Here is a 12804-nt window from a genome sequence, read left to right as displayed (position 1 = left end):
GGGCCTGGGGCCCAGGCAGAGGCAAGGAGGAGCCCGTGTGCTGATGGGAGGAAGGGGTCCAGCAGGTCAACAGGATGTAGCATCAGGAATATGGGACCTGGGAGCCAGAGATGAGGGCAGAGTTGAGGCCATTCAGTGGCAGGCCAGAAGGTCTCCAGCATATGGTTGGGGTTCAAGACTCTTATGGTGGGAAAAAATTGACAAGAGGGGCTCTGGGAGCAAAGCCGAGCCTCTGTGATTAGAACCAAGGTATAAGATTGGACACTGAGCACCAGGACACTGAACTCGGCTCCATCAGAAATGCCCTAATGAAGGTCAGGCTGGGCCCCAGAATCTGAGGCAGAGCTGAGCCTGCCAGGGGGGTCCAGGGACTCCCACTGTGAGGGGGTGGCAGAGAGCACATGGTGAGAACCCAGCAAGTTCTTTTCTTTGGGGGGGGGTCTTTTTAGGGCTGCACCCGCAGCATATGCAAGTTCCCAGGCTAGGGGTCAAATCGGAGCCATTCCACCAGCCTGCATCACAACACCAGTTCTGAGCCGAGACTGACCTATGCCACAGCTCACAGCAATGCCGGAACTTTACCCCACTGAGTGAGGCCAGGGATCAAACCTACATCCTCTTGGATACTCGCCCTGTTAACCCACTGAGCCACAGCGGGAACTCCAACCAGCATATTCTGAGTCTTGGTAACTCATCTCAAAATCTGGCCTTGGAGTAGTCAGGTCTCTCCTGAAGCTGGGATCACCCTTCCCAGAACTTCACACCAACATGAGTGAAATCCTCCCAGCTTCCCAACTGCCTGGGTCTTGCCCGGCCTTGGTCACGACTCGCACATTCAGAATAAGTTCGAGAGATGAACAAGGTCTGCCCTTACCTCCTGGTTCTGCCCATTCAGCAGCTCCTCTCCACTCCGTGCCAGGAAGAGGGGGCAGATCGTGAGGCCAGATTTCCACACTGGCTTGATTCCCGTGGCCAAGTTCATCAAGAGTTAAGAAGGTGATCTGCCACTCGATATGAAAAAGGAAGCATCTTTACCCACGGTCACCACCTCTGCTGGGTGACTTGACGTTTCAAGTCCAAGAATCTCTGAGGTGTCCTCAAAACCTGCAGGGCCCAGACGATGTCCCACTTGTCCCCGGAAAAGAGTTCGTGAAGAAAAGTAGCACCAGTATTAAAAAAGCATGAAAAAAACACCAGAGCCCCTTCTTAATAGATCAAAGTGCCTATTAACAATGAAAGGCTCTAAGAAGTCCTGCAAGAGAGGAGCCTTGCTGACCTTGTCAAATTCAGTGTTTCTCCAGCTTATCGAGTCCAGAACCACGTTTCTCCCAAAACAGCATTCGCAGAGTGTCACTTGGGATGCACATCCAAAATGCAAAATGCAGAATTGCCCGCCGCCATCTTGACACAGAGGAGCTTCTTTCTGGAATATTCCAGGACGGAAATGCAAAAGTCAGAGGCACGACCTGTTAAAAGGCCCCAAGACAGAGAGCGGGGGGCCCCGGAGACCCACAAAGGCAGGTGGTCTAAGTGTCGGGACCTTGCAGCAGCAGAGGGCTCTGGGCTCTCCCAGCGTGCAGCTAACTGGCTGAGCCACAGCTTCCCCATCTATAACTCAGGCATTTTTTTTTTTTTTTTTTTTTTTTTTTTTGCTATTTTAGGGCTGTGCTCGTGGCATATGGAAGTTCCCAAGCTAGGGGTCGAATCGGAGATGCAGCTGCCGGCCTACACCACAGCTCACAGCAACACCGGATCCTTAACCCACTGAGCGAGACCAGGGATCAAACCTGTATCGTCATGGATCCTAGTTGGGATCGTTAACTGCTAAGCCACGAGAGGAACTCCACTCAAGCATTTGTTTTTTGAGACTTAAATAACACGATGCATGAATATCTTTCGCTCCATCAGGAGGCCCCATCCTCGGAGCTATTAACCCCGGAAACGGTGCCATTGAACAAAAGCCTCCAAGGAGAGGAGAGCTTAGCCAGAAGGGGAGGCTGGCTATCTGCTGCAGTGGAAGAGAAAACCACGGATGGGCTGGAACACCCAGCCTGCTAGGGATTGATGGCATCTCCCAGCATCCCCCGGGGCAGGTACAGCCTCCTCCTTTGGCTGGACTTGAAAGGAAGACCAATCCACCTGACTCCTTAGCCCAACACAGCCGGGCTCCCCATTCTGTCTCCTCCTTGTTCCTCTGCATCCCCCAGGGCCTGGGGTGACCTGCCCCAACCCCCACCTGTGTGCTTCAAGGCCCCAGTCTTCTTAGGGGTGGAGGGGAGAAAAATCCTGCTACAGCTCCCTCCCCCTGCCTAGACTTTTGGCTGCCTCCCGAAGCCGGACAATACAGGGAAATGTTTGCACCCAAACAACTCCGCTGCTTCAGGAACTGCCTGACCCTGCCCAGGAAAGCAAAATTCTGCAGCTCCACCCTGCTGCCCCCTCGGTCTGGGGGCCAGAAACCAAAGCTAGCTGGGAGGCCCAGCAGAGAGGTCACCAGAGCAAAAGCGGTCACAGGCATCCCCGATGTGGCGAGAGAGAGTTCAGGGGTCACCTCTCTCTAGGGACCAAGTCTTTCCTCCCTGCCCAAGTCAGAATGGGAGCACTGTCCCCGACCAGAACATACAAAAGCCAGATTGTCAATATTTATCTGGAGAGCTGCGGCTCTGGATTAATCTGGCCTGAAGATAATGCAAATAGCCCTTTGATGTGATTTGAGAAATGTATTAATTCATTCAACAAGCATTTGCTGCACTTGAGTTCAGGGTCAAGGCCCAGGCTGGGCACTGGGGATATGGGGTGAATCAGCTCCCACCCTGCCCTGAAGAGGCCCACGGTCCAGGAGGAGAGAGAGACCCAACGTGGAAGAAGAGGGCAGACGGGGGCTGCTCTGCCCCAGCTGAAGTGAATCCCGAGGAACAGCGTGCCCGTGCCGGCTCAAATAAGGGCTCGAGGTGCAGGTGTGCATGAGACCGGCCGGGGGATCCATTGCCAGACGCCTTCTCGGCCTTGGCCACCCGACTCGGGAAGCCACAGGGTCAGTTCAGTTTGTAAAAGCGTTGGATGAAGACTAAACGCCCTCCCAAAGGACCGTCCCCGCCAGTCTGATTCTCCCCTAAGGCCCAGAGGGCTCAGGTGCAGGACACCAGGTGCCAGCCAACAAATGCTGAAGGTAAAGCAGACTGAATGCTCCTGTGTCTTGGCACAGACACACCTGCACGTGCACCCTGCCTCGGGGGGACCTCCAGGTGTTCCTGTGTGCAGACCTTTGGGGCTCATCAGCTTCCTGTATCCAGTGGGGGGCCGTCAGTGACCCCAACACAGCAGCCTGCCTTTGAGGAACCCAAGGCTGAGGTGGAAGGAAGGGGAAGAGGCAGGGGCCGGCTGCCGGGGGCAGCTCAGGTCAAGACAGCCAGCCTGCTTGTCACAGCCCCTCACGCCGACCTCGCCCGCGTGCCAGAGGCTGTGTGTTTTTGTCTTTCTCCGGAGGGGGGAGGGGTGCGGCTCAGAGCCTTGAGTGATGAGTTAAGTGACAATGAATTTGCACCACATGGAGCCGGGGCTTAAGGGGAAAGTGTTTTGGTGAAACACAGCTGGGATTTCATCAGCCCCCACCCCCGAGACAGTACAAAAATAGTCCGGGCCAGGCCGGCTCTGACCCATAGGCCTGGCCCAATTTCACGGCCCCCCGTCCTGGAGAGAGGCTTGGAGTGGCCTCTTTCCCTGAATCTGGGTTTCGTAATCTTGTTGTTTTGGTCGCCTGTTTGTTGACGGGCCTGGTTTGTCTGGGAGGACCCACTCCCGGACAAGCTCCCTGCTGCCTGGCCCCCACCGAGAGGGAGAGGGTGAGGCAGGAAGACACGCTCTCGTTGTTGGTGACAAGTCCCACCAGGCTAGAGACTAGAAAGACTGCCAGGGTCGCAGCCTGGGGACTGGTTGGGGCACCCACACCTGAGGGGTGCAGGTGGGTGACAGGCACTGGACTCGAAGGCGAGAGGTGGGCTTCAGTCCAGCAAGAGCTGGAAGGCCCATCAACATCTCAAGTCCAACCCCAGCGCTCGGAGGGGAACACTGAGGCCAGAGGCAGGAAGTGAGGTGTTGAGCTTCAAGGCCTCTACAAGGAGATGGAAGTTGGCCTCTGGCCAAGACCAGAATGACCAGACCCTTATCCTGGCCCCACCTCTCATCTTGAACGGCCTGGCCTGCTCCTTCCTACCCCCAACCAGGAAAGATATGCGGTCCACTTCTCACCCCTCTCCTATAGGGCATTGTATGCCCGCAACTAACCAGCAAGTGTATCGTCTGCATCCCTCTTTCTCCAACCAATCAGCAGCTCAGCAGGTGTATCGCAAGACCTCTCCTTTCCCTGGGTTGTAAAGACAGACATAAGGACACTCTCAGCTCATGTTCGGCTCTTCTTGATCATCAGGAAGTCGTCCTGCAGTGCTTGCAGCATCCTTTATCTCAAGAAACTTTCTTTCCATCTCACCATGCTCAATAAAGTCTTCTTTTTTTTTCACCCTCTTATGAGTCCGGGAATTTTTCTCCGACCTGTGTGCACAGACCACGACGTGAGAGACCCAAGGCACTAGACCCTGTTAACAGCACAGCAAGGATGCACCCCAAGCACCTGGCCCTGAGGGCCTGGCACCAAGGAGGCACCCTCAGTGTTGGGGGATAGAGGGCCTGGTCGGAACCCTTCATTCCAATCCTTGTCTCAGAGGAAGGAAACAGAGGGGGAACTGGGCCCCTAGGCAGAGCAAGAAGGCAGGCAGGCCCCCACCACCATGGGTGTCTATTAACTATAATCTCCTCCCCCCAGATGTGAATGGGGGGAGCTGCTCTTGAGGGCCCCCCCGGGGGGGGAGGGAGCAGATCCCACAGGACAGCAGCTCCCAAAGGGACAGCCGCACCTGCGATGAGGCCACCGGCTGTTGGAATGGACAGCAAGGCGGGGACACCCCCAGGTGAGGCTGGAGACAGCCCTCGGCCATGGCGACCCCCAGACCAGCTGACAGAGGCAGCTGACCTGACAGCCCAGAGTCACAGGTGGAAAGCTGGGCTCAGCCTAGACGTCTACAACGAAGGGCCGGACCCTGCCATCCTGAGAGTCAAGGTGTTGGCCCTCGGTGAGCGAGGCTGCAGGGTCACAGGTGTTCAAAGGCCACTTGGAGAACCCGCCTCCAGTCCTGGGCACTCAGGACGCTAAGACAGACCTGGTCCTGGGGACTAGGATGCACACAGAGCCAGTGGTCCCGGCCTTGGGACCTTGGCAAGTGGCAGCAGAGGGGTCCTGGGCTCCGACTGACATGGGGTCTCCCCCGGCGAGTAAAATAATGGATGTCAAAAGTCTGGGGAGGGGCGAGCCCCCCCCAGTTCCCCCGCAGGGGTGAGCCTGCGGGGGAACTGGGCCCCCTGGGGGCTGAGCCAGGGCCTTCAGGGCAGCCCAAGGCGGGGGCCCTGAGCCCACCTCCCTCCTCCCAGCATCCTCAGTCTGCCCAGTGGGGCTTAAGGGGAAAGTGTTTTGGTGACACTTTGGAGCGGTGGTCAGGGCAGAATCAGCAAGCGTCCTCCTCGTGCCAAACTCAGCAGCATAGAGTCGAGTTCATCCGGGTCTTCCCAGGAGGCTCCTCCACTTTCTCCCCAGACCGGGGTCCCCCAGAGGGAGCCAAGACCCCTGAAACCACAGGTCCTTCCCGCCTCAGTCCCAACACAGGGTCGGGCCACCTCAGACACACACAGGACGCATGGCCTGGACACGCCAAGCCCCACTACTGCCCCCTGCCCCGTGGACCGGGGGACCCAGCCTGTCCAGAACCCACTGGCTTCCCTCCTCTCTCTCGTCCAGGGGATGTCCGCTCCCTTTCTCTCCCATTGTTTTCTTCACTGGCCCCCAGCCGGTGCCCAAAGGCCAGGCTGAGCGCAGCAGAAACCAGCCCACCTAGGGAATGGGGGCTTCGGGCTGGGCTCTGGGAAGCCTGGCCCAAGCCCAGGAGTCAGGGCGCGGGGGGACTTCTTCCCAGGCCTCTTGGCAGGGGTGGGAATTAGGGGCCCGTTGAAGGAGGGGGGCAGGTAGGCCTGGATTTGACTCACTTGTCAGCTGCATAGGGAAGCGATTTACCTTCTCTGAGCCGCGGCGTCTTCCTCTGTGAAACAGGGATGATAACAACACATTCCTTAGTGTGGGGACTGAGTGAGATATTATATTACGAAGTCCTCACGCAGTGCCTGGAACAAAGGAAGCACCCAGAGGGGGTGGATGCCATGTTCCTGCCCAAGAGTGCCAGGGGCTCTGGTGGGAGATGCCGCTAGAAGGTACCAGTGGAGCAAGGAAGGTCAGTTTGAGCTCTTCAAAGATGATGCCCAGGGGGAGTTCCCAACGTGGCTCAGTGGTAATGAACCCGACTAGTATCCACGAGGACGTGGGTTCGATCCCTGACCTCACCCAGTGGGTTAAGGATCTGGTGTTGCTGTGAGCTGTGATATAGGTCACAGATGCAGTTCAGATCCCGTGTTGCTGTGGCTGTGGTGCAGGCCAGCAGCTGCAGCTCTGATTCGACCCCTAGCCTGGAACCTCCATATGCCTAAAAAGACAAAAAAAAAAAAAAAAGTGATGCCCAGGGCCCCGGTATGCCCTTTCCTCCTGCTTGCTGGAAGCTCTGAGTGGCTTTGCAGGCAGTGTCCCCACCTGAGGAGAAGATGTCCCTCCAGGACACTGGGCACAGAGCAGGTGGGCTCAAGCCTGACCCTCACAGCCCCGGCAGCCCCAGATTCCTGCCTTCCAGAGGAGCCGGGGAACTGGCTCGGACCCTGGCAAAGCCTGTCCCTGTCTGACCTTGGAAAGCTTGACAAGGCAGGGGACTGCCCTCAGATGCCCCACACCTCCTCAGAAGGCCTGGGAGACGGGACCGGATGGCTCCTGTATCTCAGCTGCTCTGCCTCTCCTCCTGGGCTGGCGACGGCTGCACCCTTTCTCAGGGGCTAGGACCCCCACCCTGCCCTGACCACCTCTACAGCTGCTCTCTGTCTCCCCCACCCACCCCACTTGGGGACTGGCAGTGAGGCGCAGCGGTCAAGGACACAGACTTTGGAGGCCAACTGTCAGGTTTGAATCCCAGCTCAGCCACACAATGGCTGAGTGGATCTTAAGCCTCAGGCTCCCCATCTGTAAAATGGGTTAGTGATACCAAAGGTACTTCATCCCAGGGAGGCTGGAAGGAGTTAATACAAGCTCTCAGGATGGTATCTGGCCCATGGTGAATAGTCAATAAATGTTCGCCCTCGTTATTTTTTATTTGTGTCTCCGTCTTGCATGTTTGTTGACTCACATTTTCCGTGGGTAAGGAAGTGCACAAGGAAGCATGAAGCTCTGTGGTCGAAACTGCCTGTTGCTCCCAGGGCCTCCGGGCTGGAGGCTACGGCCATAAAGGATTCCTTTCAATTGGAGCCAGTGATGCTCTGATAAAGCCTGACCACAGGATGCAGAATCGGCGTGCCATGTGCTCGCATCCCAGGCCTCAGAGGCTGGTCCAGCACCAGAGCTGAGGCCATTCTGGGTGGGGAGATAGCAAGGCCCTGCTCCCCAGGCCCCAGGCTGGCAGCACTTCTCTGCATTCCCAGGGCCTTTCTCCACTGCTTCCCCACCACCCTCCTGCCAAATATCTGGCCTCCACCCCATGGCTGTTTGTGCCTCCTGTCACAGGAGGCTCAGAGTCTGGGAAGGCGGCCCCTCAAAATCCTAGATGCTTAGAATTATAGGGTTTATGTATAGGGATAGAAAGGTAGCTAAAACAGCTTTGGGCTCTTTATGAGAATAGCTTCTGCTGTCTTCCTGATAGTAAGCAGCCCTACCAGCTTGGACTTCCCTGTGACGGGGAGCTCACTACCACAATGACTTGAGACTCCCACCTGCTTTCACTCATGAGGGTCCCACATCCTTGGAGAAGTCAGAAGGGTCATGCCCCCCAACACACATTGAGAAAGAACCAGTCCAGGCCACTGTTGGGCAGCTCCCATAGCTCAAAAATTTCCTCCAGCCCTGCCTCCCTCATGCTATGTCTTTGCCCCAGGAGCCCCTTGCCCTGAGCTGGACTTTCCTGAGTTCCCTTGGGCCACCTGCTTTTCCAGGTCCTCTTCCCCAAGTCCAGGGCCTCCGGGGAGACATCTAACCCCATCCTGCCAGGCATGGATACTGGCAGAGAAGGGGGTAGAAGGGAAGTGACAGGCAGGCCCATTGTGTGAGCTGTGCTCCGTGACAGAGACCCTATGAAATCCCACCTTCGGCTGGTGGGTGGTTCACCCAGCAGCACCCTAGGCATCTCGGGTCGGGGGTGGGGGGGGGACAGGCAGGCAATCCTCAGGGTCCTAGAGGCTCTTTTAAGCAATGCCAAGGGGCTTCTGGGTGAGTTGGTGTGGAGTGGCAGTTGTCACCACTCCTGGCAGGGGACATATGTCTACATTATGTCAAATCTCAGCTATTCCCAAGGCAGCCCCGGGAGAAGCCCTATGGGCTGTGACACCCAGAAAGGAAGAGGGATCCCTTTGCACACAAGACCCTCACCTCAGGGCAAGGGACCCCAGGCAGCACCAGTTCCAGACCAAGCTGGGCATGGGGTGAGGTGGGATGGCCACAGGGTCCGGCCTTCAGATGTGCAGCCAGCGTTCTGCTGTGGAGACAGGGCGGAGCAGCAGCAAGGGGTCCAGATGGGCTTCATTAACCTGGGAGCAGGCTCTTTGAGGCTCAGATGCTCCGTGTTTAGCTGGCTAGCCCGATTTGGGCTCCAGATGTGGGTCTGGAGTGGGGGCAGGACACAGCTCCAGATGCGTGAGGTTTGAGCAGCAAGGCTCAGCGGCAGCACAGGGGCCCAGGGGCCTGAGCATTTGGGGGCTGGGCCAACGGGCCTCCCTCCCCACGGCCCCTCCAGGACCCCCAGCCCCAGGGCCAAGAGGGCCTCAGGGTTCACAAAAACTCTGGGCATTCCCGTTGCGGCTCAGTAGGTTAAGAATCTAACTAGTATCCATGAGGATGTGAGTTCCATCCCTGGACACCCTCAGTGGGTTAAAGGATCTAACGTTGCCGTGAGCTGTGGTGTAGGCTGACAGCTATGGCTCCGATTCCACCTGCAGCCTGGGAACTTCCATATGCCGCAGGTGCTGTCCTAAAAAGGAAACAAGCAAACAAAATACCTCTGACCCTGGCCGGAACCACAGAGCCCAGAGGCTCCTTCTTCATTTTATGAGCGGGGACAGAGCCCAGGAATCTGCCCAGGGCCAGCAAGCCAGAGCCAGGCAAATCCTCAAGGGGAGCAGAGGGTCTGAGGTCCCTGGACCACAGGCTGCTTGGTGGGGAGGGGGCTTCGTGGCCCGATGCCTGCCCCTCCCCACCCCCGCACAGATGCTCTCAGCCCCACACACAAGTGACCTGGATGCCCTGGCGGGGCAGTGGGAGGAGCCACTGCCCTGACCTTCGAGGCAGGGACGCTGGGTTGTGGGGACACAGTCCAGCCCCAGAAGAATCTCGGAGGCCCTGCCCCTCAGCCTCCTCCTCCTCCTCCAAAGAGCGCTGCTCCCCATTGGGAGTGGAGAAGCAGGAGCCCAGCTAGGCAAGGGGCACCGGCCAGCCACTGACCTCCGAGCCCAGGTCCTCAGCCACCAAGCTGAAAAGAGGTGCTCACAGAGCACCCACAGAATGGGGGCTGAGCGCGAGCTCCTCCCCTGCCACAGCTCCCATGTGGGATGCGGTGTCCCCATTTCAGAGATGAAGCTCCCAGAGGAGCCTGGGTGGAGCCAGGCAGGGCTGGAGGAGCACCCGGGACCAGCCCCTGGCCCGGGCTTGGTCTCAGACTTGGTGCTTTGTGGGCTGGGGGCTCAACATGGTGTCTGGGGAAAGCCTCCACCAGCGACCCTGGACCCTCTCAGGGCCTGACCCTCCCCCTCCCCCCATAGCTCATCTGCCCCTTATGGTGGGACAGCCTAGAGGAGCCCAGAGACCCTGCATCTGTCCCTCCTCAAGGTCAGGGGCTCCTCCGCCCCCACCCCTTCCAGCAGACCCTAGAAGTGGGGCTGGGAGGGCAAGGATGGGGGCCAAGGGTAGGCCCTCAGGGAAGCCCCTCACCCTCGAAGCCTCAGTCCTCCTGTCTTCACAGTGGCCCCAGCTCTGGACTCTGTACCAGGAAGGATGGTGGCCACGGTGGGCAGAGGGCAGAGGTCAGCCCCACCTGACCATGGCAGCTACTGGGAATCCCAGCCTAGGGGAGGCCTCTGGGCCCCAACCCAGGAGAGGGGTGAGCAGGCACGGCTGCTGGGCATCTCGCAGGCGCCTCCTCAACCCGCCCAGCAAAGCAGCCCAGGTCAGGGTCAGCAGGACCAGCATGGTCTGGCCTGGCTGGGCAGGCTTGTGCGGGGAGCTGGCTGAGGCGAGAAGCACTAATAGGTTATGTCAGGCGAGCGCTCTGGGGAGGGGGCCGCGCCTCTCAGCTCTGGCAGCCCCACCTGGGGCCCGCGCCCAAGGGCTGGAGCCTGGAGAGAGACGCTGGCTTGATTCTGTGCAGCATGAGGGCCGGGGAGCAGGCGGCTGGGCCCTGAGCAGGGAAGTCTGGTTTAGCCACAGTAGCCAAGAGGGCAAAACGGGGGTGAGCCCCACCCTGTGGGCCCCTGATGGGTGGAAAGCACAGAGTCACCCCCATGGGCTGTAGGGTCATCCAAGCCAACAAGTAGCTCTGCTTGGTGGGGGAGCAGGGCCCTGAGATGACACCCAAGCCTGAGGAGGGCCCCTCACCTGCCCTCACTTCCACCCGAGGGTTCCGGGATCCCATCCCCGGGCCAGGGAACTCTGATCTCTCATCTCCGTGCCCTCGCTCTTCCGTCTGGGGTCTGCCCACTCACCTGCACCCTCCAGGATGCACCTTGACAGCCCTCCTGGGGAGGGCGGGGGGTAAGGAGCCAGGGAAGAGAGAGAGGCCTGAGAAGGAGCCCCACTCCCAGGGCTGTGTGCTCGTGGTGTGACTCAGAAGTATGGGGGTGCTCCATGCGAGGGGGGGTCAATGAAAGGCTGGGGACTTAGGCCTGGGACTGAGGAAGGGGCCCCTCACAAGGGTGGCTGGGCGGCCAGGACCCTGTGTGTCTTGGCCGAGCGGGACCCCTGGGCCGCCAGGTATGTAACAATTCCAGCCATTTCCTGCCCTATTAATGAGAAAGGGGCTGATATAAATACACGCTCCGCATAAATAAATACAGGCCAGGCCCGGGACTGCATAGCAGACAGATTGCGTGGAACTGCTGGCCAGCCCTGCAGCCAGTTCCCCCCACCCTGCCCACAGCCCTCCTTCCCCACCGCCCCCCACTGGTTTTCCTCCATCGGGCCAGGGCCCCTCCACGCTCACAGGCCTGAGACAGACGGACAGACCGCCCTCCCTCTCAGCCTTGGGACAAGGTCCTCGTAGACCCTGTGAGGGCTGCGGGCCAGGGAGAGGGAGCTGGGGTCCCCAGAACCTCCCACACCGGGCCTGGGGTGGGTCCTGTTCATGCGCAGGCCCCGTGACAGCCCTGTGGGGCCCAAGGCCAAGGCTGTACCTGTTCGCAGGTAGGGAAACTGAGGCTCATGGGGTTAAGGACTCCTTTGAGGTCACACAGATGGGAGATGGTAGGCCCAGGGTTTGAACCTGCGGCTGTCTGATCTCAAGGCCTCTGATCTTCCCACTGCACGTCGGGAGAAGCCAAGGGTGGTTCACAGGCTCCTTCCTTCTTCCCAAGCTCCAGCCCTGAGATGCCCGTGCCCTTGAAAAGCCCAGGAGGACTTACGCTCAGGGCTGGCAGTGTAAGCTTCCTGGAGCGAGACCCCAGCATGGAAGGGTCCTGGCCAACAGAGCTGCACATGGGGGCCCCTCCTCTCCAGCTCGCAACCAGCTCCCAGCAAGGGCATCCAGGACATGGAGGTCCCTTGAATGCTGACTGTCCATGTCACCTGACATGGCACAGACTTGGAAATTGAGGCCCAGGGGGGACAGTCTCATCTAAGGTCACAGAGAGAGGCCGGGCACAGTCATAGAGCCCAAGCTTCTGCCCCCAACCCAGGCCCCCTCCTCTGGCCTTGGGCTCAAGGCGGGTGGGCCATCGCCTCTCACCAGCCTTGCCCTGCTCGGCGCCACCCCAACTCCACAGGCTGGACGCTTCCCTGGGCAGACTTCGGGGAAGTGCCCTGGACGGAAATCAGTACCAATGGCTAAGGAAACCCAGGTACAGAGAGGAGAGGAACCTGACAGAGTTCAGAGAGCGAGGGGCAGGAGTGAGGCCTGCGCCGGGGTCTCTCCCTCTGCCTGCCATCCGTTCCTCTCTTCCAGGCCTGGTTCAATTGCCCCTTCCTCCAGGAAGCCTTCCAGCCTGCTCCCAGTGCTCCTCTGCCTTCAAGCCTTTAAGGTCTTCTCTCATGGTGTCTTTTTTTTTTTTTTTTGCTTTTTAGGGCCACACCCACAGTATATGGAAGTTCCTGGGCTAGGGGTTGAATCGGAACTACAGCTGGCGGCCTACACCATAGCCACAGCAACACCAGAACTGAGCTGCGTCTGTGACCTACACTGCAGCTCACGGCAACGCCGGATCCTTAACCCACTGAACGAGGCCAGGGCTTGAACATGCATCCTCATGAGTCCACTCAGGTTCATTAACTGCTGAGCCACAAAGGGAACTCCCATCTCACGGTGTCTTCTAAGTGGGCACTTAGCCCAGGGCAGGCCCCTGGGGAGCGCCCCCTGCGGAGCCCTGCTTTGGAGAGCAGAGGCTGGGCCTTTACAAGTTACAGATGCATCATCA

General features: G+C 58.8%; 1 protein-coding gene across 2 annotated transcripts in view; it reads right to left on the bottom strand.

The window, feature by feature from the left end:
- Positions 1–12804, bottom strand: part of TMEM270 (transmembrane protein 270) — a 147174-nt gene that overhangs the window by 119714 nt on the left and 14656 nt on the right. Inside the window, exons 6-9 of one of the 2 annotated variants that reach the window (XM_085016838.1) lie at positions 5027–6143; positions 4487–4548; positions 4285–4363; positions 1210–1423 (exon numbers count right to left, since the gene is read on the bottom strand). Coding sequence is in view for 1 of the 2 variants with exons in the window: in XM_085016839.1 (XP_084872965.1) it covers positions 4522–4548 (27 nt within the window). In the remaining variant the exon portion in view is untranslated. Of the gene's footprint in view, positions 1424–4284; positions 4549–5026; positions 6144–12804 lie in introns of those variants that run through there. The other variant, XM_085016839.1, reaches the window with a different exon arrangement.

Source organism: Sus scrofa, chromosome 3 (assembly GCF_054392235.1).
Source record: "Sus scrofa isolate SSC_HxYL_T2T_F1_AM1 chromosome 3, Sscrofa_HxYL_maternal_Yorkshire_Landrace_v2.0, whole genome shotgun sequence".
NCBI classification, from domain to species: domain Eukaryota; kingdom Metazoa; phylum Chordata; class Mammalia; order Artiodactyla; family Suidae; genus Sus; species Sus scrofa.
The sequence above is the reverse complement of the archived record's forward strand: the minus strand, read 5'-3'. Positions and strand labels throughout refer to the sequence as shown.